Here is a 25,443-nt window from a genome sequence, read left to right on the forward strand (position 1 = left end):
TCGACAGCCGTATGCTAGCAGATACTGACTGTATGCTAGCAGATACTGTTGTTACAAGAATTCATGAACTGCAATAGCAGCATAGGTTTTAAAACTTTAATAGAGGTAAGAACAGACGACAGCCACCAATCTAAACAACACAGTAACGTTGCTAATAATCCCTTTCAGATATCAGCTGACAGCCAAATCGTTGTTAATATCTTTGTGTGACAAATATTAAGCTACGTAGCGTTAGCTTCAGCTGGGAGGAATCTGGGCATTTTATTAGATTAACATTTAATGACCTAACCGCTAAAGTGCTTTTCGGATGTCTGCTGGACAACAGTGCATGCTACATGATGTGTTGCCGTTTGTTGTTTACTGCTTGATCCCACCAAGTTAGGTGGCAGTGGTTAGCAAGCTAATGTTAGCTGACAAGCTAGTACTTCAACGTCCAGTTGGCTTAATACTGATCAGTGTGAGCAAATGTCAATATGATATATGATACTCAGATAATCAATTGATGCAAGCCCATAAGATGTTGGCAATGCAAACTGATAATGCACGTTCATTTTAAACGTATTACTCGGTCTGATTATGGGAAAATAACTTCTTAAATAAAAACTGTATACTTACATTCATAACCTGTTCATTATAAAAAGGGTGTGGGACAAAGGCACGAAATCTTGAAAAACAGGTCAGACTATTATCTGTTTCTTATCTTTTCTTTTATTCAAACAATACAGAATATTAATAGCCTTGTTTTTATAATAATCAATTGACGATTGTGGCTCCACAAGCCAGTGCACTCCTAGGGCCAGTCCTAAGTTTGGTCACAGAGGACATCTGGCATAAAATCCTTTACCAAATCAAACATACAGATTTTGAAGGATGAGATTTCCATATTGGATTGGTCGGGGAGTCTGGGTTAACAAGAACTACCTCTGGTGCTGTTGACCAGCAGGGTACAGGTAAAAACTGTGCTGGAGAGGGGGGAAGGCATATTCAGTACAGCGAGAAAGAAGGAATGACAGGAGTGTGGAGGTGAGGAATTTAAATGTTGGAACTATGACTGGTAAAGGGAGAGTGCTGGCTGGATACATTGTACAAAGGATGCTGATTATGGACCTACCAGGTGGGGAAAAAGGAAGAACACAGGGACAATTCGTGGATGTAGTGAAGGAGGACATGCAAAGAGTTGGTTTGACGAAGGAAAAAGCTAGGAATACAGAGAGATGGAAGCAGATAATCTGCTCTAAAGGGAGCAGCTGAAAAAAGAAGACAAATACTCATTAAATATATATGTCTTTTAACTGTGGTTATCTTCTCAGACTTAATCATGTCTCAGGTGGAGAAGAAGGCAGGGCTGCTGAGGAGGACGTCATCCTCTAAAAAGCCCTTGAAAGAGAAGGTGGTCCTCATGTATGATGAGATTTTTGCAGTGAGTATCATAGAAAGTCAAACAATGTCGATGTTGAGAGTTTTGAGAAATGCATTATGTTCAAGTGCTAACAATGTCATTTCTGCTTGATTTAGAAAGAAGACCCAGCAAAAAATAACCCTCGTTTCTGGGATGAGCTGTTTCTTATGAAGGTAAGGAGAAAGAAGTGTGCTGCATAACAGGAAATCTCTCACAGTGCACTCTGTGGTTATGTGAAGCTGCAGCAGTGATGTGATGCACATAGTTTAAAGAATGCATACTTTAGAAAAGAGGAAGTACTGATGCTCAAATCAAATACACTGCAACCAAATACTGCAGAGATAAGGACTTTTGAAGATTGCCAGGCAGTATAATTTGCATTTATTGTGATACTTCTCTACTATGAATGGTTAGGCTATTGCTTTTTTAACAGGAGAGTAGTCTGAGATTTTGAAGTGAATCTTTTATATGACTTATGCACCCTTAACGTTTAATTCTCCTTGCCTTTCACTCAACACTTTTATCTTTTTTACCCGCAGGTGAACCTAGAGTACCTGGAGTCAAAGTTGGAGAGTGTGGATGGGGAGGACGTCCAGCGCATTCAAGACAACATCAACTCTCTGTTTCACCACTGCGTTCAGGCTCTGGGAGAGGAGCACCAGATCAAAGTGGTCAATGCCCTGCAGGTAACTGTCACCTGGATTTTCAACTGCGTGCACATTGTGTATATAATCATCACATTAGGAGCAATCTAAGTATGTTGATCAGGCTGTTAGCTTCTTTTGACTGATAAATTATGTTAGCTTGACTCCATATTTTTATTTTATAATATCATTTCACAAAAATGTGGAAATGTGTGTTGTGGTTTTTAAAAAATAAAAAATATTTAGGTTAATGGCATTCTATAATGAGTGTGTTGATATGCATAGAGGTGTTATGATTGCAGTTTATAATAACTACAGTATTAAAGCTTAACCCTGTTAAATAATGAAACATACTAAAACTATTTTTCTCCTTGATGCAGTAACAGCGACAATATCATCCCATGACTGTTGTTGTCTCATGCAGGATTTATGGACCTGCATCAGTATTGCTTTTTAGGTCTTTTTCTATTCAGAGTGAAGTTTAAGTATGCAACCAATGCAGAAGTACCCACCTGCAGTGCCCTTAAAAAAACAACACAGTGTAGCCTGGTGGCACTGACATTATGTAGCAGTTGAATGCTGATTGGTTGAAAAGCTGGGTTAAACAGAAAAGGGAGCAATAGCAGAGTTCACCATAAACACCATCAAGCATGGAAAAAAAATCCAAAATCAAAACAGCACACTCAAAAAGCCCATAGATCTGTCACAACACAGCAGAGTCATTACCGTGTAGTATGACTTCTGTCTATCAAAACTCAAATATATAGTACATATTTACCTGATGTTCCACACCTTTGAGGCATCTCCCCTTGCTGTAAATCTTTGAAAATCTGCATAACATTTAAAAATTACCAATGCAAAATGATGTGGGGTGCTTTACAGACGTGCCGATTCATGAAACATGTGTTAAGCAGCCCATGTGTCCTCCTTTACTTCCAGACTCTCTGTGCACTTTTCCGAGGGGTCCACCAGAAGAACAAGTCGGCGTCCGGGTTTGATATTATCAACATGCTCATGGGGTTTGATAAGGCTGAGCAAAGGATGAAGGTATGTTAGACTCTAAACCAAAATAGAAAGAAATAGAAAATAGAAATAGAAAGGAAATTGAGTGAAGTCGATTAGTAAATAAAGATGTAAAGGGAAAGATGGGTTGAGTTGTTGCTTTTTTTTTACTCATTCATACACTTCCTTTTGTTTGTGTCTCCTGCAGGACCTGATGGAGAGACTGGACAGCCTTCTCTGTGGAGACAGCTCAGAGAGTCTCAAGAGCCTTTGCCTCAAACTGTTGCTGTGTTTGGTGACGGTGAGATGGAGCATGTATGATAATTATCATTTGATATGCTTGTTCTGCTGTTACACAAAATGTTACAGCTGTTGAAATATTGTGTTACAGGTAACAGACAATATTAGCCAGAACACTATACTAGAATATGTGATGATCAATAGCATCTTTGAAGCCATTCTTCAGGTAAATCATTTGAATAGAAAATATAATTCTGTGATTTTCAGTTATATTTTGAAATTGTCTCTCAGCTCTGGTCTATTCATCTTTGCTCTCTGTTTGTTTCCTGCTCAGATTCTGTCAGATGCATCCAGCAGAGGGCAGCATGGTTATGATGCTGTGGTGCTTCTGGCTCTCCTGGTGAACTATAGAAAATATGAGGTCTGTTTGATGTGCATATGCTGACTTTTGACTGTGCTAGCGTTTCTTCATATAAAGCTTTTTCTACAATAGTCATGAACTCCAGTATAAGACCCATGTGAGACTGAACCGGGTTGTGTATCCAAAAGCAAAGATCAACCTCCTGTTCTCCGACGAATCTCCTTCTGGAAACTGATATGTATCTTCTGCTGTAAAGTCTAAAAATGAGAAGATATGTTAAAGGCAATTATTAGTCTCTAAACACCGCAACAGTAGAGAATAATAGGTAAAAATAACTAAGAGGAAGAAAATAACTCGGGCGTTTTAAATCATGTTTCCAGAATATTAATGGTGCCACACTCTAATTAGTTAAGCCAATGTGGATGAGGGGTAAAACAGTGTCTTCATGCATCATCAGGGTGACTTTACCGGCTGACTGTTTCTATTTGTAGTCTTACTGGGATGCCATCTTGGGTGCATCGGGGACAAAAAGAATAATATTCCAGCATCCATTTTCTGCACTTGGTATAGAGTTTAAAAACATTATTTTTTGTACCAAAGCCCTTCTTGACGCCATATTTTCACCCTTTAGAAAGAAAAATAACCTTCAAAAAGGATGATGTATTTTTATTTGCATTTCTGAACATTGCATTGCTTAGCCTGACCAGTTAAATGTTGCAGGTTGTTAGTGTATATACTGGGTAGGAGGCTCTTGAGTTAGTAAGTTATAATAAATAAAGAATGGTCTTTCATGGTCTTTAATAATAAAGTATTTACTTTTCCTTTTCTGTTATAGTCTGTGAATCCATACATTGTAAAGCTCTCCATTGTGGATGATGAACCAACACTAGATGTAAGTATGCTGTCACTAGCTGTTGTAATTGCAGAATAATAAATAGCCAGCCTGATGTAGGTGGTCTTTACATCAGACAGATAATCAAAGCTTTCACTGACACCTTGAATGTTTTTCTTTTCCAGGGAATGGGTATGGTTGTCCACCAAGCTCTGACAGAATATAACAGGTGCGATTTAAAACTTCCATCTGTCAAAAAGGTGTTTTTAATGATGCAGTACATAGTGTGCTGAGAGTGTTGGTACCATCAGTTTAGTTTGATGTATCCTGCAAATGTTCTATTTCTATTCTCCTTAAAAGAAAACAGGCCTTCATAGCTTTAGTTATTTATATCTGACAGCTTTCTTTGGGAGTCTGTAATGTTTTTTGGATGAGGAAAGGTTCAGATATTAAAATGCTGTGTGTGAAGGAGGTCTTGTCTGTCTGCGTGCATAGACAGACACATCAAAATGATGGATGGTGGCTCAATGCACTTCATTGTTTTTGTGTATAAACTGATTGCCCGTAGATAATAAACTGCAGAGAGCAAAAGGAGGTGTTAGGTAAATGTGTGTTAGGTTAGGCATGGCTGTTTTTATTGCTCTCTTTTGTGGCTTACCTGCCTTTCATTAATTTGTCATTCACTCCTCTTTTTTTGTTCTTTCTACTTTCTGTCCATCTGGTCTTTTTCTCTTTTTAGGCAGTACAAAGACAAAGAGGAGGAGAACCAGGGTGGCTTCTTCTCTACCCTCACTAGTATGGTGGGCAGCATGTTTATAGCAGATGCTGATGAGAAGCTCTCCGTACAGTAAGTGCAAAGCTGTTTCACTTCCTACATCAGACAGATTCATTGTTCTTTATACTCAAGTTAAAAGTAACAGGACAGAATTAGAGTACGAATGAACAGGTTGGCTGAAATACTATAAACAGAAGGAAGACACTCAGATATTAATAAGTTTAACCCAGTATTTACTGTTATATTTACAATGTGTTACATATAGTTTTTAATATCTTTAAGTCCATTTGTCAGAACCTCAGTTTCATTAATAAAAACAAGATTTATCTGGTAGAATTTTAGATATCTCGCCATGTTATTTCATCATTTAGATGCATGGACTTGCATGGAATTAAATCACTATTTTTGCCCATCAGTCCACATCCAGTAAGCCATAATAACACAGGAGCATTTGATTGTGGCCTTTGTCTAAACCACTTAGACAAAGGTACTATAATTTTGCTTTTGCTCCATTTGCATCCATTTTTCAGGTGATGAGTAGACCGAGTGCTCCTCTGAAATAGTGCTTGTGTCATCAGATTAGACGATTTGTTTCATTCATTCATTCATTTATTTGTTCATTTTCAGGCACAACAAATACCTATATTGAACATAAAATGCACAAAACAAAAAACAAAAATTGCCTGAAAAAGGAGTGGGACGAAGAAAACTTATTAAATCCCACCCCTATACTCACTCATCAACAAAAAAAACAATAAACTTCCCGCAGCTACGCCCATCATTGCATACAGATGTTTGCTCTTGCTTTGTTGCTCATTTTCAGTTCCATATTAGAACCTTGCAAGACTTAAAGTCTTTGTATTATACTGGACTTTAGTTTAGCATTTCAGTTAATGCTGTCTCTGAAATAAGTTCCATTCCAAGCCATCTTCGTTCTCATTGGATGCCCCTTGCAAACAGAACATTTTTACAACAGGTGGGTGGGGCTTCTGGGCTCGCAGACATAGATGTGTGCTTAAGATGTCCATAGTAGGTATACACGCTCTCTGTGACATCATACCGATCTAAAAGTAGAAAAACATTGTGAAACTGAGTGTTGAGATCAGTCTGATATATATAGTCAGCTGCTGTATAATTCTCTCAGTCACTTCAGTCTTGCTAGTTTACCACCAAGGCCTGATGCTTTGTCCTCCTTCAGGAGGTTCTCTGATCTCTCCGTTAGGGTTAGGGGTCGGGGTTTTTCTTACACCTTTTTTACTTTACTATTTAGTTTGAGTTTTGAGTTAATGCTGAACTGAAGGAAAAGTTTTGTTTCAGATTTCTTGCATCTCACAGGTTTTGGGCTGCTGTGCTTGTGGGTTTATAAATCATTTGTACGCTTCTTCTGGTCTATTCCTCACTACAGCTTTACAGCAGATGTTGTAGGAAGTTTATTGGACTTCTTGGCTTGGTATATAATCACTTTTTCACTGTGAGTTATTTAGTCTAGACTGACGGGGAAAAATATATAGCAGTAGACAATATAACTTTTATATGGTATGATGTTTTTGAAGAAAGTAGAAGATAAAAACTGTTGCATTGTTTAGTACAGACAGTTTGGCTCAGGCCAACTAACTTAATATGTTTAAAACTGCAGTCAAATACTTGTGTTCATAATCAGTATACTCACTGTTGTTTTACATGACTAATGTCCCAATTTCTATCAACATAAAAATGGACAATGCATTACGAGGGAATTTGGGAAATGATTTATTATTCTGTTCAAACATTGTGCAGTAGTTAATGACACAGAAAATTAAAAAAGTGACCTGCTGATGCGTGAAGCCGTTGTTAAGAAACTTTGAGCAGCAGAGTGCTTTTCCAGTTGTTCCTTGAGCTTGACTGGATCAAAGGCTGCAACGCTCAGTCCACTATTTTGTAAAATTTGGATATTTATCCAATAAAAAAAGTGTTCTCTCTAACTTAACTTTCATTTCAAGGACAAATGAGGCGATTCTGCTGGCACTCTATGAGGCTGTGCATCTCAACCGCAACTTCATCACTGTCTTGGCACAGGTAACATACAACACTTTTTTGTGTTCTTCTATGCTCACAGCTTTTGGATGTTAGAGGTCAAGTAAAAGTTATTCCACCCCTTAGTTTTTCTGTAATTTTGTGTGTTGATGCCTTTTGGCCTGCACTGTAACTCACAGAAAGTTGGTAAGAAACTACCTTGTCTTCATTTATGATTTAATTTAAAGAGATATTACAGGTGGTCCTCACGCTAAGCAAAGGTCCTCAGGTCCAAAAGTTCCTGAGGTTCTCAGACTGCAATGAGAATTCAGAAAACTTTGAGTTTTATGATTTAATCTTTAGCAAACCTTATCATTTACCTCCTCTCGAGGTTGAAATCTTTTTAATCTTAAATCTTCTGCTACACATGGTATCTGTGAGATGATTTGCCAATAACGACCGATGCGCAGACCAGTGGTTAAGAGTAGAAGCGGAAACAGGCATCACTTTTTATGTATAAGTGGGCACAGGAAAAACTGTTTTATCATGAGGAGACCTTTGAAAGAACCAGGCCCGGGGAAGGACAGCCATGTGTTGTGAGTGAAACAGAAGAGAGAAAAAAAAAGACTATAGAGAGAAAATACTAACTATGGGAGTTAATTACATGCATTTGTCATATATAAAGGCTTCGGAAGTGAAAAGATTGGAGTTGCTTGCAATTTAATGTGTTTTGCTCTTTTAGTATAAATGACTTGATAAGAGTAAAGCGTTTGAGCTAACGACCTAAATAAGGATAAGATGGCAGCCTCAGGACCAGCTCACAAATGTGTTGCTTTTTTGCAGTGTTGTGCTTATTTGCATATTTCAGGGTAAATGAAGAGATTAGGTGAATGATTAGTGCATCGTTCTGTAGATGTTTCACTCTCCTAAACGTAATCTGTCTCTACTACTCTTCTTGTTTTCTCACTGACTCAGCTTTTCTTTACATTATGAGACTCTAGGCAAGGTTAATCACTGTTAATGAGGTGTTTTTATGTGTGTCATGTCTTTCCACAGAGCCATCCCGAGATCGACATTGCCGCCACACCTACCACCACTACTCCAACCACCCCTACGACGCCACTTGGCACAACGCCGCCCTCCCTTGACAGTAAGCCGTACACTTAATATTTTGATTCAGACACGCGTAGACCCAGAAAAGCTTACATGATGTCAGGGGCATTAATCATTGGTTTCGGAGGGCAACTCTCACTGGCTTTATATCACTGTTTGGGAGCACATTTTAAAGTTTCTAGAAAGAATATTTGTTGACCGCAGTAGTCAGTCAACAGACCGTTTTAAAGGCGTTGTCTGGAGGTTGAAAATTGATTGAATAGACTCAGTTACAGGATTTGGTTTTTTAACCTAAAAAACTGTAACCTTGTCTTCTTTGATATAACAAAAAATGACCCTTCAAAGCACCTGAATAGGCCGAGAGCACTGCAAAGGTCTCTAAAGCTGTGGAGCGTTAATGGTCTCTGCTTCTTTGCGTCCATTTAATCGTAACTTTTAATATGCATTTTTAAACACTCCCTTTGAATCTGGCAGCTTTTGTTCACGTTTGCTTTTAAACACTCAAAAGCAAAGAGGCAGAAATAAAAAATACAGTTTGTGCTCTTTACCTGATAGAATTGAGTTCCTAATACACACTCGATTTATTACACCTTAATAAGTGAATTATTAATGCTACTTCAGCTGCTTACTAATCTCACTTTGAAAAGGAGTTCATAGCTCCCACTTCAGCTTTTGTGGATGGTGTATGTTGATGCTGGCACATTGAAAAGCAGCTCATTTGGCATACACATGTGCTGTAACTGTTAAAAGGTACATGTTTCTATCTCTGGATAACTTCAAACCCAAGAGCCATTTTCTATATAAAATATTAACCTCCAGCTTCAAATACAAATGAGAGTTTCACATGCAGTGTGCATCATGAAAAGTTGAGAGAGCGTCAGCCCTGAGGTCTTTTGTGTGGAACATACATGTGCCTTGTAATCACATGTCAGGAATATGCATTTCCTTCTACAGTCGAGCCTCACACGATAGATGGTGTGAAATCTTTTTGTTTTTTTTGGTGGTATGCCTGCTGTGTGCTGAGGAAGAAGGAAACACAGGAGGGTTTTGTGGGGTGGAGGGACATGACCAGCTCATCATTTAACCATGAGTCAAGCTGTATGTTTCAGAGAGCAGAGATTTTTAAATGGATGAAAATGCTTGTCTAGACTGCACAGTTAAATACAGTAGCTACAGTAATGGCAAAAACACATTACTTTTTGTGCGTGAATGAACACTCCGTTTACCCAAACAAGTTAGCTGCTGTTTTATCCCAAAAGGCTGAGTCTGTTCATCTGGACGTAGCAATTTCAGTGGGAGAAACGTTTTGTCACTCATCCAAGTGATTTCTTCAGTCTCAGCTGACTGCAGGATTCCCCAACCATATAAACAGTACATTTGCACAATGACTGAAACCAACCCACTGAATGAACAGTTGGGCTGTGAGGTCAAACAGCTACGTCCAGATGAACAGAATCAACCTTTTGGGATTAACTTACCTGGATGATTGAGCATGCATCAAGACAGCTGTTGTTTCAGTGTCATGCTGTTGTTAATGGTGGCTTTAAGATGGGCTCAGGTTTCATGGAGAGTCATAATTTAAAGACTGGGACTAACTTCAAAATTTCTTTTTTGCAACTCTTTTGTTTTCTGGATTCAGAGTAAATCTGAAAACAAGGAAATTAGTTTGACTGTGTGTGTGTTTGTTTTTTGTTTTTTTTTTTACCCTAGTGATGATGTTTATCTGTACTGTCATTTCTACATTTGCATTATAGTGATGAGCAACCCAGAACTGCCTCTGGATCCCAACCTGCAGACCAGCAACCTTCTCATCACCTTCCTCAAGTATGCTTCCATTGTAATGCAGGATACAAAAGGTAACAAAAAGATTTAAATCCTCTTTCTCTTGGTCTCTGCTACTCTACCTTCTTATAATCATTCATTCTGGTAATTTTAATTTCATCTTTGTCCTAAAGTGCCCCCCCAAATTATTAAACTGTTATAGCTGTCATCATGTTGTGGGTTGTTTATGTTTAGTCCTTTTATCTGTTATTGTTTTCAAAGATGAGCACCGACTCAACAGCGCCAGACTGTGCCTGATTATTCTCACCTGCATAGCCGAGGTATGAGAACCTACCGTCCTGCAACAAATGCCACCGACCACATTCTCCATCAACCTGACCATCTTTGTTTTTAATCCTTCCCTGTACGATAGGACCAGTATGCTGATGCCTTTCTTCATGATGACAATATGAACTTCAGAGTCAGTCTCCATCGAATGGTGAGTTCATGGCCGTGTGAGTGACACTCAGTGAGGACAGAAGTAATTACAAGGTGCGATCCGAAAGTCCAGCCTGTTTCTGTTATGCGTGATTAGCGTACATCATGGTCATTTCCATGAACAGGTGTGAGAAGTAACTTTCCTGAGTCAGGATTTTGTGTGACAGTGCACGGTCAACACTGGGATCTGCGTTAGACAGGTGTGGACATTTGTCATTTGTATGGTCTCTGTGAATAGCCCAGTGTTAATGTAATAAACCTGCACTGTCAGTGGAAGATGTTTCACTCTAAGGGGACACATCAGGTCAGGATGGTGACCCAGGCCGTGATCATCACTCTTTTGATTGTTCCCGGGGGTTGAAAACTGAATTCATTCCCTAGGATCAGACTTTTTACTGCATGTTCTATTATAACATCTTGCAGCACAGATGAATCTAAATGTTACACAGTGGCACAGTGAATTGTACGCTTTAAAAATGTGCGCTGGTTCGTTTCCCCCTACTAAGATATTTTTAACTCCCTACTTGTCTTCCCTCGCCTGATATTACTCCATCTGATTGCTTCCTCTTGTGCATCAAAGATAGTTAGATAGAAAGATAGGAGCATTTCAAGTGTGGACACTGGGTGTGGTATATGGTGTCTGCAGTTGGTTGGAGGTATCAACTGTTTTAGTTTTGTCAACTGAAACATATAATCAGCTCTTGAGTGAATCTCGTTCTGTAGCTAAACTCAGACTCCATCATTTTGGACTTCAGCTGGCGGCTGTAGACCTTGTTCTTCTCTGCAGCCTCTGTGAGCTCAGAATAGCAGTGCATGGAAAAATTGCCCACTGCTACAGATTCTGGTTAGTGTGGCCCTCTTGCTCACTGATCTCCAGACCAGAAGGAGGACTGCTGACAGTTCAAAACAGTAGAATTGGAGTACCTCCCACAAATCCTCTTTGTGAAAACAGCTAAATGAAATTGACATATAGCACAAAAGCAACCTGGCCAGTGAGATATCTGGCAAAACATGAGATAGGCAGTGACTGAACTCCGACACTAAGATGGAAGGAATAGAGTTGCAAATAAAGTTACTCTCTTAAAAGTTGTACTTTGAAGGATTACATACCCGTGCAGATGCTGTCAGTTTCTGACTGTGACTGTTATTTAGTGTCTGCTGATTATCTGTTCTGTGTCACTTAACAATAAATAACATACAGCTGTAAAAACTGTTTCCAAAACTGCAAAGTAGGCTTGTCTTGTACAGTTGTAATTATTAAAATTACAGAGTATCTGTGCATATTAACATATTTTTCTATTTCTATATTTTTCAGCCTATGAGGCACAGGAAAAAAGCAGTGGACAAGAACATCCCGTCACGGCCGCTGGTGTGCGCTGTTCTAGGTAAGAAGAGTGTTTTAACACTTGTTTACTATGGATTCAAATCAGCAATGATATCTGTTAGCTGTAAGGCCTAACTTCTGAGTTTTAAACCTCATTATTATGCAATCAAAGGTCATGCATTTTAACAGTTATCTTTTGTGCAGATCTGATGGTGGAGTTTATTGTTACTCACATGATGAAGGATTTCCCCATGGATTTATACCTGTGAGAACACATTAAATTACACATATATCATTATGACTCATCCATCATCAAATCGATTCAATCAGAGTTTCTTGTCTTATTTCCTGTGCAGGCGCTGTGTGCAGATCATCCACAAACTCCTTTGTTACCAAAAGAAATGTAGAATCAGATTACACTACACCTGGAGAGAGCTTTGGTCAGGTAATGATACCTCATCTTCTCGCTTATGTACTGTTTGTCAGAAAAAAAGCCCCATTCAGATAGGATTTATTTCTCAGGGTGAAATAAGGTGAATTTAATGAAATGCCTGCTGTTTTTTTATATATCACAGGTTATCTCATAATTTAAATCCCAGTGTCCTTGTATTTTAGAGTCAATCTCAGCTTTTCCATTTTCATCCCAGTTTTTGTGAATTAGTGAGCTGATAATACCATTTAGCTCAAAGCACAGTCCCTCAAAGCTCTGAAGAACAATTTCCAATTTATGACCTTTTCACAGAAATAAGTAGATACGTTTTAGATAGTAGATAAGTACACCCTTACTGCTTTTAGAGTTTAGAAGGTAAGTAGCACCCAGGTGCTGCTAATCAAATGCACTTGATTGTTGATCATTTGCAAGCATGACCACCTCTATAACAGCAGAAGTTTGAGGTATTTGCTTGCATGGCGCATTCAGGTGTGTTAACACAATACCGCAGTCTTTCCACGAATGAACGTTCAAGTAGATTTAACCCAAGATCATCTGAGACTCTACACGCCTCAGCATGTAGCATGTTAATGTTCATGACAGTGCAGCTGGAAAAAACTGTGCAAATATGGATTATTCAGAGGGATTGCCAGGAGAAATGGTGACGTGGCGTCTGTTGGATCTGAACAAAGATTTTAAGACTTCTGGAACAATGTTCTTTGGAGAGAACAGATTAAAGTGGGGATGTTTGGTCGTAATTCGCAACACCACAGCATGTCAGCACAAATACCTCATACCAACTGTCAGCATGGTGGTGGAGGGATGATGATATTGGTTTGTTTTGCAGGGACAGGACCTGGGCACCTTGCGGTTGTTGAGTATTCAACAGTATTCATACTCTAGAGTCAAATGTAGGGACTTCTGCCCAACAGTTAAACATTTTGGTTCATGAAACGGGACAATGATCTCAAGCAAGGAGCAAATCTACAACAGAATGGCTTAAAAAAGAAGAGTCAAGGCAGTGCAGTTGCAGTGACTCATTCAAAGTCCAGACTTCAACACAACTGAAATACTGTGGTGGGAGCTTAAGAGAACTGTGCATAAACAAATGCCCACAAACCTCACTGAACCAAACCAAGTTTGCAAAGAAGAGTGGGCCAAAATTGCTCCACAGTGATTTGAGAGATGGATAAAGTCAAACTGAAAATGAATTTGAAGTTAAATTTGAAGTTATTGCAGCTTAAGGTGGGTTTACAAGCTATTGAATCATTGGGTGTATTTACTTAGAGTCCTGTGAAAAGTTCTTTTTCACATGACTGTTGATGTATATACCAGAAAATAAGTAAATGCTCAACAGGTTACTTTTAACCTAGGTTTAAATGACCTGAGAGACAACATATGACTAATTTAAAATGTTTGATTTGCTAAATATATATCACCTCACGAGCTGAGCAAATAGTTCCTGCTTTTGCAAAACAAACACAATTTTCTTCTAAAGTGTTGTTTTGTAAATGTACTGCATCACTGAAACCAGATAATGAGTCTCTAAAGAAAGCACAATCCATCCTCGTGGCCTTGTTTTCAGCCTGGTCAACAAACAATAGGATAACATTTCAGCTTGTAATGGCCTCATCGCGCTGTGTCTCATTAGAATACAGATTCCTCTAATCAGACCAATAATCAGCTTAATTCCCTGAATAACCCCGACTCTCTTTTCCTGGTGGAGATAATAGCGTACCATGAAATGACACTGGAGAGAAAAATGAATTCGATTGTTTGTCTTCTTTTAGCATGTTGCTGTGCCAACTCGTGTTGGAGCTTTTTTTGTGCGTGCACATTTTGGTTCTTCTCGTGGGATTGTTTGCCTCAATAAAAGCCCGTGAAGAGGCTAGATTTGGTGTTGAAAGACCCCCCCTCCTGTGATTCCATTATCTACCTTAATAAAGCTGCACACTAAGGAAAGCAGTCTGCTGCCATATGCCTGTGCTGCTAGACGATTAGCAACACTCCTCTGTATTTCATTAATGCAAGCATGTCTCCCTCTGCATTAGCTCTCATCAACCTGCTGAAGTTCCTGCTGTCAAATGAGACCACACTGCTGGCCAAGCACAACATCTTTCATCTGGCCTTGCTGGTGAGAATCATACACTGTTAAAAAAAAACACATGGAGGCACAGGACCAGACCACAAACCACAGTGAGGATTGGTTTAATAGAGATGCTGTATGTGTGAGAGTTAGTAAGAAGACAGATTCTAGTAGTGGCGCTTCAACCACGAATCTAAACAAATTTTATGTTTGTCCAAGGAGATTAAAAGCACCAAACGGATGTGGTGTAAATGTAATTTTCCTTTATAAATCCTCTTTTTGGTTTATTTTTCTCTTGTTGGGTACTTTCTATAAATGTAATGCTCAGCTAATCCTAGTGTGTGTCACTTTATCCAGGTAGTAAACCTGTTCAACATGTTCATAACTTACGGCGACACATTCCTGCCCACCTCCAACAGCTACGACGAGCTGTACTACGAAATCGTACGAATGCATCAGGTCTTCGACAACCTCTACTGCATGGGTATGTAACCTCATGCTTGAGTTTTTAATTTATTTCTTTTAAAGCATTCCTGAACTATTTAATACGCACAGCCATCTTTATACAGCCTTAATCCTAAAAATGATTTTTGTGTATTTCTGTCATTCTGCTTTCCAGTTTTGAGAGTTTCAACTAACACAGGCCAGTGGAAGGAGGCAGCCAGTAAAGTCACACATGCCCTTGTCAATGTTCGGTAATCACACAGCCACACACCCGCACTCACACTCTTTACTCTGATTTCTGTATCCTAAGAAGGAGAAATGAGTCATACTGGATTGAAGGGAGCTGAAAGTGAGCGAAGTCTTCAGAGCCGTAATTTGGGTTCTCTACCATCTGACTTTTTTTAGTCCCCTAGGCCCCTCTATTTTATAAATTTTTAAGCTTTTATCTCCTTCACCCCAACCTCACACAGATATTGTACTTGGTCTCTTCCTCAAATCTTTTCCCTGTAATCTCCCTTTCCTCCTCCATCTTCTCTGGGGAGATGATCCTCTGAGGTCACCCTGGCTCGAAGGCCCCAGAGGGCAGCCGTATGAACAGGATAGTCCTAGAGGATTTAGCAAATGCAGTGGGCTCCTGATAGAACAGCATCCCTGTGTAAAAAGGCAATCAGAAGAGCTGAAGTGAAGGCTGGGAGTATAACAGGAGTAAATGTTGAAAGAATGGATGAATAAATACACGAAGACAGAATTCTAAAGATTCACAGAAGATGGTCTTATAATGAACTTAAATGAAAGGACCAAACCCATTTTACTCAGTTTGTTTTTTCCACTATAGGCTGGCTTCCCATACATAAATGACAGCAGAATTACCACTGCCGAGAATCCTCTGCATGTTTGTCACTATAATCTGTTTGATATATGACGCAGCCAAAGCCAGTACAAAATAAGCCATTCAATCTCTCAGCTGTGCTTAGTGCATCAACTCATACTTGAGCTTTAAAGCAGTTTATTTCTCGGAAATAAATGCTAATGATGGAGAAGATTGCCTCTGAATTTAGATTTGATTCCCTGGTGTATCCAAACAATATAAAGGAGACAGTGACATGTATCAGAGGTGACTTTTCTGTTAACAGACACGTTTTGTCAAAAAATACAAATTTCAGATATTTAAACCTTTAATATAATTTAATTATCAATTATTATTTGAACCTAAATAAGATGTTGTTCCACATATCATAGCCAAATGTATTTGGACATCCTTGCTTTCAGCAGATTTCAGACAACTTGTCAAGGATATCAGGTTTGATCCTTGTAGCCTATATGCCGATTATATCTATTGAACTGGGGCCAAGAGGCACAGCTGTTCTTCCTCTGCTATGTATTTCCATTCTGAGCTGCCCTTGATAAAATCTGGAGGATGCATCACACAAACATGCTTTTCTTGACATAACTCAGATAGACTGTGGCAGGAGTTACCTCTTAAATCATCCAAAACATTTTGTTTTCTCCCATCTTTGAACCTCTTTTGCATTGGTCATTTTTAATCTGGGACAACATCGGACGGGTTGCAGTGTGGCCAGTGTCATAGTACATTTAGACTGGCACTGTTTCTTTGTTTTGGGTCACGACTCTGTTTCAACTTTTTGTACTATTAGTTTAGAAAGATTCTTCCACATTAAACCATCTAATTTATTTTTCCCCATGTCCCAGACAGTGGAACAAGTGTGGAATATTTGTTTGATTGTAGCTCATAATTGCTGCCTGCTGTGCTAGTCCTGCCTCTTTAGTCCTTCAGCTCTGGATCTCCACCTGGCACTCAAGCTCACAGCTGCTGTAGCAGGTGGAGAACTGGTTTATGTGGCACTACACAGAACTCGCCAAGGCTTCAGACAAGGGCTAAGATCAGCAGCTGCAGTGCATGATGATGAAGTTGGAGTTAATCTGCAGGATAAGAAACTTGCTATAGAGCAGCTCAGTTATGTACTGTAACAAAGTATTAGGTGGATAAAACAGTTAGAGACAGAAGTTGAATTATTAAGTCATTCAACAAACATACACATACATGCGCATGGATATCCCCTTTATCTCCCATTTCTTATTTAAAAAGTTTTTTGCGTTTTTCTTCCAGGGCCATAATCAACCACTTCAACCCCAAGATTGAGTCATACGCTGCAGTGAACCACATATCTCAGCTGTCAGAAGAGCAGGTAAACACTTTGCCTGACTAAAAGTTGCATGTGAATAAAAATGAACTTCCATATCGTCTCGGGGCCATTTGGGCTGAACTCCAGTGACATGTCACTCTTGTTCTTTCAGAAGAAAATCTTCTGAATTTCTCAGTAAACAATGAACTAGGCTGAAGTGTTTGAGGAAAAGCTCACTGAGTTTTGTTTTGGGGGGAAAAAAGCCTATTCATCAAGACGTAGTTACAGCAGTGTGGCAGAAATGAATGACTCAAACATTGGTTATGGTGATGAGACGCACAGAAAAGCAGTTGTTATCACACACATCGCTGAGCTTCAGACTCATCATGGCAGATTCAGGGAAACATTACACTGAAAGGCAGGCTTGAGTTATTCTCATTTGAGATTTTATTGTACATAAAATACAGCAAATGTTGCCATTTCTCTGGTGTCTGCAGCTGCTCTTGTAGAAATAATGACAATTTTTCCACATAGTTTGCAAACACAAACAGAGTGTGGATCGAGTCATTAAGCAGAAGCGCTGGGCGACTTTTGAAACAGTAATTTTTGGAAATACGTGAGCCGGGACTGGAAGGAGGCTGAACTGATATGAGCTCTATAAGTTCCATTTAAGACTCGTGTGAAGTCTTTCGCGATGGAAAACAGCAGGAAAAAAACTTTGGTTTTTTTTGTACTTGATAAGAATTGATGGATTTGGTCATTATTCTCTCCAATTACCTCTCTGCTTTTATCTACTAGATTTATTCACAACAAAGAGGAAAGCCAGAAGGTAACTCAGGTGTCAATGAGCTGCGGCTGGTTTTATGTTATTTTTCACCTTTGGTATTAACAGCCTTTTCGTTAGATGCAAGGGTTGAACAGCAAAGATTGGGTTGAAGCTGCGGTTGCCTAGGGCTGTTCGATATAACGAGATAACGATATAAAAACTATCGTTTCATTTTACGCTATCGTTTGTTTCGTGGTGTCGCAAAATAAACTGTTTACGGTAATATTTTTTCATCGTTTTGATGGTCACTGTAGTGGCTATATTAATTTCTTAAAGTTCTCTCTTTCTTTTATATTTAATATAACCACACTACAGACGGACAAGCACCTGTTTTTATGCTTTGTCGTTAGCAACAACGACGGTAACACCATCGCGTGTCCGCTTGTTTATGTTCCACATAAACCTTTCAAAATAAAGCTCAAGATCCTGTTGAGACTTTTCAAAATAAACTGAATCACGTGAAAGAGCAGATTATTTACGGATTAGAAGTAAAAAGGAGCCGCCAGGTGCTAAAAAATAAACCTTAGAACAGGCTTTTCCCCGCAGCACGCCGTGTAATAAATACTCACAAAGAAAACGGCGGCCGTTACAATTTATGTCTAAAAATGTGTAGTTTCATGCATCGGTTAAAACACTCGACTCCAGCTACATGACGCGCAGCTGGAAACACTTCCCGCAAGTCGAGCTGGCCGAGATTCACAGAATTTACAGAAAATGTTACATTTTTGTGATTTATATCGTTATCGGACGATAGAATTCTTATATCGGGATATGAGATTTTGGTCATATCACACAGCCCTACGGTTGCCTTTCTTAAAGTCCATAAAATAGGCATTTCAGATCAGTGATTCTCAGCTGACCATAGGTGTGGATGTGATTGTGTTTGGTTGTCTGTCTGTATTTGTTAGCTCTGTAGTGGACTGTCGACCTGAAAAGTCAGTTGATTGTTTTTAAGAGCTGACAATTTCCAGCTGTCCACTACGGTTAAATTGATACAGATAGAGGAAAGCTGGAAATGTTTAAAAATGATTTTCTTTAGAGTAACGCTGGAAAAAACCCCTTTTACTTGTCTTCTCCTAATTTTAGGCTTTAACTGCTTTTGTACACATGTGGCTGGCTTGGCTTAAGCACAACACATCACGTCTCAGCTGTCCAAAACACGTTTCTGCGTTGTAAATGAATGAACTGCAGAGCAGTGTGAACACATGAACACGCGCTGACAGTGAGAGGCTGAAGATGCCAAGACCTGTCCAAACCTTCTGACTCAGCTTTGTCATAACGACATTGTGCAGACCTCTGCAGGATACTGTTTAAAACATTATAAAAGGCCATTAATATAATTTTATGTGTTTTTATGTTTTAAGATTAATGCCCATTGTGCTTTCTCTGCACAAAGTAATTACAATTTGTAACTCAAATCTGGAGGAAAGAACATGGTCACTATTGGGATTAATATTTCGGTTAGTGTGTTTATGCCGGCTGAATAATTACTCTGGTTGTAAATTACAAGATCAGCCACAGCCAGGGCAGCATTTCAGTAGCTGTATGCAGCCGGTGACTCACATATATGCAGCAGAACAGAGATAAAGAAAGCAGGAACACATGACATCTATAGAGTCAGCTCTTTACTTTTCTCTTGTCTGCTTCTGTCCCTTGCTCTTTGTTTTTCAGTGAACTGAAAGAAACTTTGAATTTTGATCCCTCAGTCTTTTGGCATACTGTCCTAAACACACATACACACACACCAACACACACAAACCCCCTGCTCTCCAGCCCTCTGGAGCGACTTCACTCTCTACAGTGACACCAGAAGACGGATGGCCTCCAGAGACATGCAGCATTGAAACAAGCTGCTGTACGCTCTGTTCCTCACACAAAGTACGAAACTGGACTACAATACTAGAGTTAAAACACATTAAAAACCTGCTTTTTAGTCCATGCATCAAGATAAAGACAGTGACAACTGCGTGCACACAATCGTATCTGCTTAGACACTGAAACAGTTGCACAAGCAACAACCCCTTCTAACAACCTCATACACTTTCCTTTAATTCCCCCTTTTTCCTTTACTTTATATCAACATTTTTGCTTCTGAACAGTTTGTTATATCTTTTGGTTTTTTTCTTCTTTACTTTTTCTTTTTGCATTAGTTTGGTTGACTATTCAAACCTTCCACCGCTTTTTCATACAGAGAGGAGGGAGATGGAGAGGGAGGGAGCGAGAGAGAGATATGGGTATGAATTTTTCATCAGTGTACCACCAGAGGTTGAAGTAAAAACAACAGCACTTTTTATTCACAAGCAGAGTCGTAGATTTATTAGAGAACGCTCTTCAGGTCTCAGCCTTTAATAAGTCTAAAAATGTTGATTCAGCTGGATAGTAAATAAGCTGCCATGGCTAAAAGAGAATTATGTTATGTATAAATGAAATAAGACCTAAATGTAAGTTAACATATGGGTGTTTAATGTATGAGTGTTCATGTTTGTGGAGCCTTTCTGAGAAGCATGACAAAGTGCAGCTCATGTTCTTTGCTGTGAATTTTTCATGCCGTGTGGAGTCTTTCTGGAGCATTAATAAAAAAAAAAAGAAAAAGGTCTGCTTAGTGGCTATTTCACAGCTGAAAGGTGTGGAGAATCTCTGTATAATTACCTCTGATTTTAGCCAGTCTTCTTATCTCAGCTGGACATTAGCTGAGGCAACTCTTTCCTCTGCATACGTAACCACAGTTTATACACACCAGTGACGATTCTGCATTATTCGTAGCCTGAAACTTTCATTGTGAAAATGCTTTTAATCCGTGAGTCTTAACAGTCCGCTCAACAACAAAGTAATTAAGCAGCTGCAGTTGAATAAGCCTGTTAGAGTCCCAACTGAAGGCGCGGACAGCACTGAGAAAGTGGGACAGAAGAAATAAAACTTAAATTAAGTGAAATCCGTCAATAAAACCTCATTTTTCTAAATGACACGTGAAACGGTTCATTACAGTGAGGCACATTATCGCTGGAAAAAGTCGGAGAGGAACCAAATGTTACGTTGCAACTCTGAAACACTACTTGATCCCTCATAAATAAAAGTGTGGGAATAAAGTATTTAACACTAATTAATTTTTGACTGCTCTGTAACCATTCCCAGTGTTCGCTGTACAATGCAAAAACCAGTTGAGAGAATCACATGAGACTTAATTTCATTTTGTGTTTGTCTGATCTTTTTGTAAGGTGTTGGAGGTGGTACGGTCCAACTATGACACACTGACCCTCAAACTGCAGGATGGCCTGGACCAGTTTGAGAGATACTCTGAGCAGCCCAAAGAGGCTGCTTTCTTCAAGGAGCTGGTAAGAGAGAGGGAGGGTGGTTTGTTTTGAGTGTTCAGGGTTTTATACACTCCATTTGAACTCTTTCTCAAGTGCATCCAGTCTAATGTTTGACTCAAGCAGCGTTTCACTCAGAATGATCAAAAATCTGTCTCTCAGGAGTGTTAGAAACATTTTCTCAGATTTTACTGTGTTTTTTTTAAGGAAGACCATTACTTGCCAGCTTGTTTCATTATAAAATTAATGGAGAAAGTACAAGACACGAGGCAGAAGTAGCAGAAAAGGTGCACATTGACACAACAGCTAGAAGGTAGAGGGTGATTGCTCAGCGCACTATTAGTGAGGTTTTAATTTCTGTTTTTTAGACAAGAGGCAATTATAAAGTTTCAGGACTCCCATCAAAAAATTAAGCATCTTGCCTGATGTAAACAGGGCCAATCTCCTCTTCAAGGTATCTTCTTGCGTACCTTTTGACCACTTCCAGTACAGTTATTATATTGCTCTGTGAATGCCTCATTCTGTGCTCTTGCGAGCCTCTGCGACACACACACTGGATCTAATTTCATTTTGGGGAAATACCAAAAGGAGGCTAAGCGATCTGCGTGCACTGAATGTCGTCCCTCAGATTCCTCAGGATGTTGCAGTATAATTTAACATTGTTAGTGCTACCTTGCTGATCAGATTCACGGTGCACAGCTTGTGCATGCTAAAGGGAAAACAAACATACTACAGCTCCTGCTTCACCTCGCCCAGTGCACCGCTTCTGGGATTGGAAACTGTGAAGCCTTCAGAGGACTGCAGTTCTGATAATCCTCCATGTTAGACTTGGGTGGAAAGAAAAGTTTATGCCTGTTTTGTGCAGCAGTTGAGGTCTGTGTGAAAATATCTGGCAAATGCAGGTGGTCAGAACACACCTTCCATGGAGTGGTACCAAAATCCTCCCAATTATTGAAGATAGTTAGTGGGGTTAGGTTAATTGGTGAATCTAAATTGCACAGTACATAAGTGTGTTAGACTGGTGTAGCCTGCCTCTCACCCTATCGTAGCTGGGATAGGCTCCAACCTCACGCAGCCCTGAATTGGATAAGTGGAAGAAAATGAATGGATGATGTATTTATTGTCAGTGCCATAAATTAATTTGTCGCTGTCGTTAACGTGTTGATGAAGAGAGGTTGTTGTGAGTGGAGTGAGATGTTTTACACAAACATAAAGCCTTGTAATAAATGTGCGTGTCCCCAGGTGCGCTCCATCAGCCTGAATGTGAGGAAGAACGTCTCCCTGAACACGCTGAGTCAGGACGTCCTGCTCAAAGAGTTCTCCACCATCTCCTGAGAAACACCCACACTCCCTTCAACACGGATGTGTAAATATAGTTTAACACATGCAACAGAAACGATAACAATCCTGGATGGTTCTTTCCATAAATCATTTCTCATCTTCAGTGTCCTGTGAACTGGATCGGGGGATCCTGCAGAGACACTTAAAGGCTGGATGCACCTTAAGGACAGGCCTGAAAACTCTCCAGACTTTGCTCCTTGTGCTTGTTCATGTTCGTGCTGATTTGAAGAAGTGCCCATATTGCACTGGTCCCTCACGTGCAATCAGCAGTATTGGCTGGACTGTTAACTGACACTTAAAAGTTTTGATTATGGTAGTAAAACAAAGTATTTCAGTCCTCTGGTGTCTAATCACATTTTCTGAATCATCTGTTTAGCAGTTTGTCCTTCACGACATTAGTGATGGTGATGCTGAGCCGTTTTGAGTTTGGTGAATCTTACTGTACTCTTGAATTAGAGCATTAGCCTTTTCTTTTCCGATCAGTGCTCGTTGCGCGAGTATTAAATTCATTCTCTACATGTTCAAGATTGAATTTGAGTATTTTTATGTACTTACTTGCTGAGGGGATAGAGCAAGCTGAGGATGCTTTGAAGTGACGGAAAGCTTTTTATTTTTGTTTTTGATGAGAGCCAATACTAACACTCACTACTGTTACTCACGTCTCCATTATTTTAACAAATGACCTGAATGTGTTTGACGTGAGCTGTTATCATTTAGAAGAAAAACTGTTTATTAATGAAACAAAATGAGCTGTAATGTCATCATGGCTGTTGTGTCTCTGGCACACACAAGGTCTTTAGTGAGAATAGTCTCATGCGTATGCGCTCTTGAACTCACTTTTCTTCTTTCAGAACAGTTGAACTTATATTTTTGAAAGTTGATCTGAATTATGCAATTTCTTTACCTGAAAGGTCTTCTTTCTTTCCTTCACCTCTAACCTCTGTTGGTATATTTATGTTTCTTTTTTAAATAAAGATTGGTTTCCTACTATATCAGTGATTCCTCTTGACTGTTTTCACACATCGTTGAGGATCTGTGACGTTGGTCGCATTGCCGAAGTGCTAACTGATGAAAGAAACATTGAATTGTAGGGGACAGAATTCATGTCACCTGCAAGAAATATGAAATGTGAATGATTAAAAAAAAAAGAAACCAGGAAAAATTAATGGTTCTTTCAGAGTATTTGATATATTTACTGCACTCTGCTGGGACAAACTAGCAGTGTATGAATTTATGTAGAAGGTATGACATCATCTTTATACACACATTTTTCAAAATAAAAAATAATAATAAAAATCCCCGTAAATCCAGCTTAGAGGATGAAATGAAATGAAATGAGAACAGCAGCTGCAATAAATATATCAGACTGAATGCAACGATCCTGATGTATGATTGTAGTTGCAACATGATAATCAGTCAGAGAGATGCAATGTGATTCTGGGTCTCACATGTACCAGGCCTGTTATTCTAAACTGTGGGAACAAGTCTGTGAAAATGAGACACACACCTGATTATATAATGAGAATGTAAAATGTGTTTTGTTGCAACAGCAGAGATGTGGAAGTAGTTCATTAAAAACAAAAAATCAATAGTCTGCTGCTGAATAAACGTATTATCAGGTCATAGTTGGTGAGAAAGTGGAAACTTTCCTGCTCCAGTCTCGCTGTTCCGCCTTTTACCCTTCTTGCCCCTTCATGTTGTGAAACTAATTAGCCAGTATCTCTGATAAACTTTGTCCTCCAGCTACTTCCTAATGATGTCTGCACCCTGAGGCTCGCACAAACAACACCAGCAGAGGTCAGAGAGGAGGATGGTAGAAATTGTGATAAAGAAGTCCAGACGAATCAATAAAGGTAGTGCTTGACTTGCTTTCTTAAAACTTCTCTCCCCTGCTGCTGGAAGTTAGTTTCACACCAGGCAAGAAACAGACATGATCCTTCTGTCAGGAGATTCCTGATTGTTTTCCTTTTTCCTTCATCATCATCCAACTCATAGCATAAGAAGTCTGTGAATACATCTTGAGGGCTTGTATTACTTATTATTGTGTTTGACTGCTTCTGGTAGCTCAGATGACGCCATTGTGGGAAAGGGGTTCCTATCAACTGTGTTAATTAATCACAAATTTATTTAGGCACACGGACTGTGTGCCTTTTTTCTGCAGGACTCCTTTAAAACAAAAGATGTAATCAATCTGATACCAAGCTAACTCCGAGTTAATACGCAGCCTCTGGCTCTGCTGTTTGGTTTGACTTGTATGGCATTAAAGCTGCTTGCTGGTTGTCTTTGCTCCTAAATCAGATGTGACTTGTTTACTGAATTCACACACAGTGCACACAAAAGTTCAGTGTACACAGCATACATAACACATAGGCAAATTATAGCTACTCTGGACCATCTTAATGCAGCCCACAAAGTCCCTAGTGGAATTACTTACAGTGACTCTGCACTTCTGTTCGATCTTAATTACAATGCAGTGTGTTTCATCAGTGACTTGTGCAGCGGTGCACATCAGAGAACTAGTAAGCTGTAGTGATATTGTCCTCATAACCTGCAATCAGGTTTTAGGTAAACTCTGTGGCATTAGCATGCTGTATCTGAGTAATGATGGCACTGTGGAAACAGGAAATGTTGCTCGCCCCTGTTATTCATGTTGAGCATTTTCAGGTTTGTTTGTGTTTAGGGCCGGTTAGAATAGAAAGGAAAGTGACTGTTGCCTCAAAACGCATAAATATTGCATCACATTTGGGCCTAAAATTGAAAACTATTGAGTTGATTTGTATGAGTGGAAGTTAAAATAGAAAGAAGCACTTACCATTAATAATTAACACCAAGCAGTTAAAGAGTCACAGCTACCTTTGAGGAGACGATGGTGACCCCAGCACCCCACTGTTGTTGTGCAACTAGCAGAGATTTGGCAGGTGAT

The 25,443-nt window shown here is 39.4% G+C and overlaps 1 protein-coding gene across 2 annotated transcripts; it reads left to right on the forward strand.

Moving 5' to 3' along the window:
- armh3 (armadillo like helical domain containing 3) lies at positions 1 to 23,512 on the forward strand. Of its 2 annotated transcripts, XM_085460125.1 has the most exons (26): positions 1 to 105; positions 1,311 to 1,420; positions 1,516 to 1,572; positions 1,939 to 2,085; positions 2,983 to 3,090; positions 3,254 to 3,346; positions 3,437 to 3,511; positions 3,620 to 3,706; positions 4,482 to 4,538; positions 4,664 to 4,707; positions 5,218 to 5,325; positions 7,233 to 7,308; positions 8,302 to 8,395; positions 10,113 to 10,214; positions 10,402 to 10,460; positions 10,553 to 10,618; positions 11,933 to 12,002; positions 12,146 to 12,206; positions 12,298 to 12,386; positions 14,423 to 14,505; positions 14,815 to 14,941; positions 15,077 to 15,152; positions 17,030 to 17,108; positions 21,087 to 21,203; positions 22,422 to 22,545; positions 22,625 to 23,512. In XM_085460125.1, exons 2-25 carry the CDS (start codon positions 1,319 to 1,321, stop codon positions 22,512 to 22,514), a joined length of 2,070 nt encoding a protein of 689 aa, XP_085316251.1. In that variant the 5' UTR covers positions 1 to 105; positions 1,311 to 1,318; the 3' UTR covers positions 22,515 to 22,545; positions 22,625 to 23,512. The 2 variants fall into 2 exon arrangements, with proteins under 2 accessions (XP_085316251.1, XP_085316250.1); XM_085460124.1 differs by having other exon boundaries at positions 22,422 to 23,512.
- The last annotated feature ends 1,931 nt before the right edge of the window (positions 23,513 to 25,443 follow it).

Source organism: Copadichromis virginalis, linkage group LG6 (assembly GCF_057382275.1).
Source record: "Copadichromis virginalis isolate Kocher_CV1m ecotype Utaka linkage group LG6, C_Virginalis_male_GT1.1, whole genome shotgun sequence".
NCBI classification, from domain to species: Eukaryota; Metazoa; Chordata; class Actinopteri; order Cichliformes; family Cichlidae; genus Copadichromis; species Copadichromis virginalis.